The sequence below is a fragment of the Sprattus sprattus genome (assembly GCF_963457725.1).
Source record: "Sprattus sprattus genome assembly, chromosome: 10".
In the NCBI taxonomy this organism is placed as follows: domain Eukaryota; kingdom Metazoa; phylum Chordata; class Actinopteri; order Clupeiformes; family Clupeidae; genus Sprattus; species Sprattus sprattus.
Genome location: NC_137908.1, coordinates 5,995,448 through 6,000,447, shown reverse-complemented (window position 1 = coordinate 6,000,447; position 5,000 = coordinate 5,995,448). Strand labels below are relative to the sequence as shown.

The following is a 5,000-nucleotide window of genomic DNA, read 5'->3' as shown; positions in this document are numbered from 1 at the left end:
TTCACAAACACAGGTAATCGTTGGGTTTTTGCACAAGCTCCTGCCTGGTTACCAATTTTAACCAATCAACATTCTAGAATGACATCCGTATGCGGATCGTTTTTGAGTCAACCCTTCGTTTACCGACAGCAGCCTGTAATCTGGCTGATATTCCAGTGCTTTTTATTTGGGCCACAAGATGGCGCAAGAAACACTGAAGAGAATCAAATGACGGTGAAATTCTTTGGAGCAGTGTTACAGTAATGTGCATGTGGAAGATTTCACAGACATTTGTTTCTTGCAAATTGGTCTAATCTTTGAACATTTGCTAACAAACACTCAAGGATACACAGACTCATATTATAATACGAAAACATTATTCGGAGAAGGAGAAATAATGAGATGGAAACAGATACTTCCACGCTCAGACAAATACTCTTATTTCTTGTTATTAAGTGAGCTCCATAACTATTCTGTAGTTGCCCCACAGTCAGTGCACTGCACTGCAGGCTTTGGGCTGAGAGCTGACCGTTCCTGGCCATCACTGCAGGCTGTGGGCTGAGAGCTGACTATCCCTGGAGGCTGTGGGGCTACACACACACACACACACATGCAGGACTCCATTTAAACATTTACATCAGACTCAGGACCTAGAGTGATCTGTAAATTGGAGCCCCTGTATGATAATACCCATTCTTAAGGCCACTCTCTGTGCAACTGCTGAATTATGTGAAATTAAACTCTTGGCCTTACGAGTATTTTGAAAGGATGAAGCAAGGCAAATGGCAGAATCCTAAAATTTCTTTGAGCAACAAAAGTGAAACAAAAGAATACTCGTTTCAATTTTAAAAGAAGTTGCTGTAAATTTGAATGCATTACATGTACAGTATGTTTGTTTAGACAGAACCCTAAGGTCCAGATATGGGGGGGGGTCGGAGGGGGGAGGGGGATTGGAGTTTGGTGTTGAATTGGAGGGGAGGGGAAATGTGATGCAAACAGTTGGCTTGGAAACCTCTCAGCCAAATTCTGGCTGGCCTCACACACACACACACGCACACACACACACACACACACACACACACACACACACACACACACACACACACACACACACACACACTCTATCTTGGCACGCCGCTCCCTACAGGAACCACGCTACTCAGCAGAGGGCTTCTCCGAAGCGCCGCTGGAGCTCGTGTCTAAATATTAGTTCATCTGTTGGAACGAGAGGCAGGAGTGGACCCTCCAAAAAATTGGGTTACACTATCTCAGATAGAGAGGAGAGAGAGGGGGAACTGAAAATACATTCATTTTCTCAGAAAAGAAAACCGAAAAGTCCAGTGTGATTGTTCTTTTTTATTATTGTTATAAAAGATTATAAATATATGACTTAACCAACGTATAACAAACTGAATTGTGGGGACAAATAATACAATACATTACAAACAATGTGGGGATATGCTTTGCAGTTTGTTTGTTTTTGATCTGTGAGGCTTATTGTATAGTGTATTGTTGTAAGTCTTATAAACCAGGAATATAAACTGTCCATACTTTGTGGTCACAGTTTAATGCAAACATTTTGGTCTGAATTCAATACAAACATTTCAAGGGCAATCTATGGAATCTATAGGTTAACAAAATGTGGCACTCTGTAGGATGTCTCTGAATAAGTCCTGTGATAAATCACATATTAGCACCACAATGAAACATTTAATGACCTGTAGTTTATTTAAGCACCAGTTCATAATCAATATAGTACAGGCGCCAAAATAGCGAACTTCTTTCAATTAGTTATCCAAACCTATGGCAGTATCTTCATCAGAAGGTTCCTTGATATGTACAGCAAACAATGCCCATGTTCCGAGTGTAAGTATCGCACATGTAAAGACACCAGAAGAAAATCCTGTATACGGATATTGTTACAGTAATCAATGATTTGTAAAAGCACCTTTTGAGTTTTACCTACAGTATACTGTCCTACATGTTATAGACAGATTCCACTCCTGACTCCATATTTTTTTTTAAGTTACAGGTCTACCAATAGCCAGGAGTCCTAAAACTGATATATAATAAGGATATTTGTATTTTCAAGTATTACATTCTGGTCATGTGATGGACACTTCAAGTCTTCGACCAGTCAAGTTTGTTTTTTAACCCGTTTACCAGAAACTACACAGTTAAAACGGAGAACGAGCGAAGTACTGTAAAGTCATTGCCATGTCATTGCATCTACACTGATACATGTTGTTTTTTTTTTTTTCAAAATGCATCACTTCACCACAGCGCTTTTTCGAGCTTCACGTTTCTCCACATAGACTTGATTGCACATCTGTGTGCGGACCCCCACTGTAGAGCTTCTTCCCTGAGAGTAGTGAGATTGGGTCCCTCTGGGTCCCTCTGGGTCCCACTGGGTGTGCTTCCCTCTACCAGCTAAGACTTTAAGTAAACCAGCCACTGCCTATAGCACACTCAGCTGCTACCGTGACTACATCAACCTCTACCAACGCACCAACAGGAAGTAGTCTCCACGTGAGAGGGGAAAACAGGAAGTTGGGAGCCATGCCGTCGTTGTAAAAGTCTCTACTGTTTCTGTCTGTTTGCTCCATGGCCCAAGGAGGCAGGTTTAGTGCTGGGGTCTCTCAAAGTGTAGAACATTCCGGAACTGGAATCTAACACTCTGGACACCCCCCCCCCCCTGCTCATGTTGCTATGGTAACAGGTCTACCAGGGCTCATCTACCCTGCAGACCTCGACACCAGGCAACCTGAGGCACTCCGGGCTCACTTTGGCCCGGTGGTTCTTTTGCCATGCTGCAGCACTCTCTCTTGAGCGGGCCTCAGCGCTCCACGAACATCAGATTGATCTCGCTCTCCGGCACCAGCAGCGTTCTGGTCATGGCTCGGACCGCACCGCCTTCTGGGTCTGGCTTGATTTCAAAGTTGGTTACAATCTGAAAGCAAAAAAACATATGGCTGTGTTAATACAGAGATGTACTGTAGACTCAAGGAGTAACACCTAGCATTAAAAAACAAGGAGGGATTAGAAGAAGTGGGCATACACTCTCTCACACAAACAAAGACACACACACACACACACTCCCCCCCCCCCCACACACACACATAAAAATCGACCTACCCGTGCAATAGCCAGATACAGCTCAAGCTCTGCGATGCGACGGCCGATGCAGCTGCGCTTGCCAACACCGAAGGGCACGGAGGCGTAAGGATGGTGCCCCTCGTCTCTGCTCAACCAGCGCTTGGGAACGAAGGAGTCGGGGTCGGGGAACTGAGCAGGGTCCCGGGACGTGGCAAAATGGCAAAGGGTGATCAGGGTCTGGTGAGGAGGAACACATTTACATTTATTCATTTAGCAGACGCTTTTATCCAAAGCGACTTACAAGGATGTATACACATTTTATACATTTGCACTGATGGCACACTGCACATCAGGAGCCATTAAGGGGTTGAGTGTCTTGCCCAAGGATACTTCGACAGGGAATCGAATTAGCAAACTTCTGATTACTAAACGAATTCTCTACCTCCTGTACCACTGTTGCCCCCACAGAACACAGAAGGCTAGTTCAAGTTCAGTTATACTGTACGGATACTGTAAGGGTTGGCTTAGCAGTTTTGGTTGATTATTTGGTTTATATTAAACCACTGTGGAACGTTTAAACAAACGTACTTTCCAGGAATGTAAATGCATTGAGTTCATATGGATTAAAATAACACGCAAAGCACTGTGTGCACATTGTTTATTTCCATTACAATCAGTGCCAGGACTGCACTTTGCAAAACCTATACCTGTTTCCGTCCAATCATTTGAAAAACTATGAGCGTCTCTTAAAATATATGACTTCATACTATGCACTCGAGGAACTCAATCAGTGATTAAACAAAGAAAAGATAAACAGCGCTTACATTTTTGGGGATGAGGTAACCTCCGACTTTAATGTCATTCCCAGTGATGACCCTTGCATTAGCTGGAATGACGGGATAGAGCCTGGAGAAGAAGAAAAGAAAACACTTAGTATTAAAGGAAAAGGCCATTCTTGGAAATGTGGAGAATGCTGACACATCAAAACAGATTAATACGCTGTTTAAATCCTTTTGTTTCGGTTCCCTAACCTAATATTTTATGATCTGATAAATTGGTCACGCCGACAGAAATGCTGTGGATATGAACTGAATCTCGAGGAAAGTAAAGATAATATTTTCCATATAAATTCCTAGAAATATGACTTTGCCTAAGAATTCCTCTATTTGTCCTATGGGTTCAAGATAACATTGAAGCTGTTAGATAACGACTAGATGTATGTGAATAAAGGAGTAGAGTATATCACTGTGCTACTTTCTTGACAAATGCACCGCACAATATAGAAACATAAAAATAAATAAGAGCAGAGACATAAAACAAAATCAAATGTACTACTGTACACACCTCAACACCTCCTTCACCACCGCCTTCATCAGAGGCATGCGGGCCACGTCGGCCGCTCCGGGGACGAGTCTGTCCCCCAGCACGGCCTGGACCTCCGCTCTCAGTGCCGCCTGGATGTCGGGGTGGCGGGACAGCTCGTACAGGGACCAGGACAGCGTGCTGGAGATCTGAGACAACGGAAGAGAAGAGTTGACATGATCAGACACAGCTCGTACAGGGACCAGGAGATCCCCCTACAGAGATCTGAGACAATGGAGAGAAGAGTTGACATGATCAGACAGCTCGTACAAGACAGGACAGGGTGCTGGAGATCTGAGACAACGGAGAGAAGAGTTGACATGAGAGGAGAATAGCATGACCATCTAATGGCGCCTTGGCCAGTCCTTTGTGCCAGTAGCCATCAGACTCCACAAACAACACAACCAAACATTTTGTTTTATGTAATTTACGCCAGTGGAACTGCACTATGTTGTATCTATTTATTTTTCAAATTTGTATTCATTTATTTTTTTATGTTTATGTATATACTTGAATCCTATTCCTACTACCTTGCTGCTTAGACAATTGAATTTCCCTCACGG

At 43.4% G+C, this 5,000-nt stretch overlaps 1 protein-coding gene across 1 annotated transcript in view; it reads right to left on the bottom strand.

Moving 5' to 3' along the window:
* Positions 1–2,815: 2,815 nt before the first annotated feature.
* cyp27b1 (cytochrome P450, family 27, subfamily B, polypeptide 1) overlaps positions 2,816–5,000 on the bottom strand; it is a gene marked incomplete at both ends in the record, with an annotated part of 9,646 nt that continues 7,461 nt past the window's right edge. Inside the window, 4 exons of the mRNA XM_080846637.1 lie at positions 2,816–2,929; positions 3,115–3,312; positions 3,900–3,981; positions 4,420–4,586. Coding sequence (XP_080702763.1) covers positions 2,816–2,929; positions 3,115–3,312; positions 3,900–3,981; positions 4,420–4,586 — 561 coding nt within the window. The remainder of the gene's footprint in view (positions 2,930–3,114; positions 3,313–3,899; positions 3,982–4,419; positions 4,587–5,000) is intronic.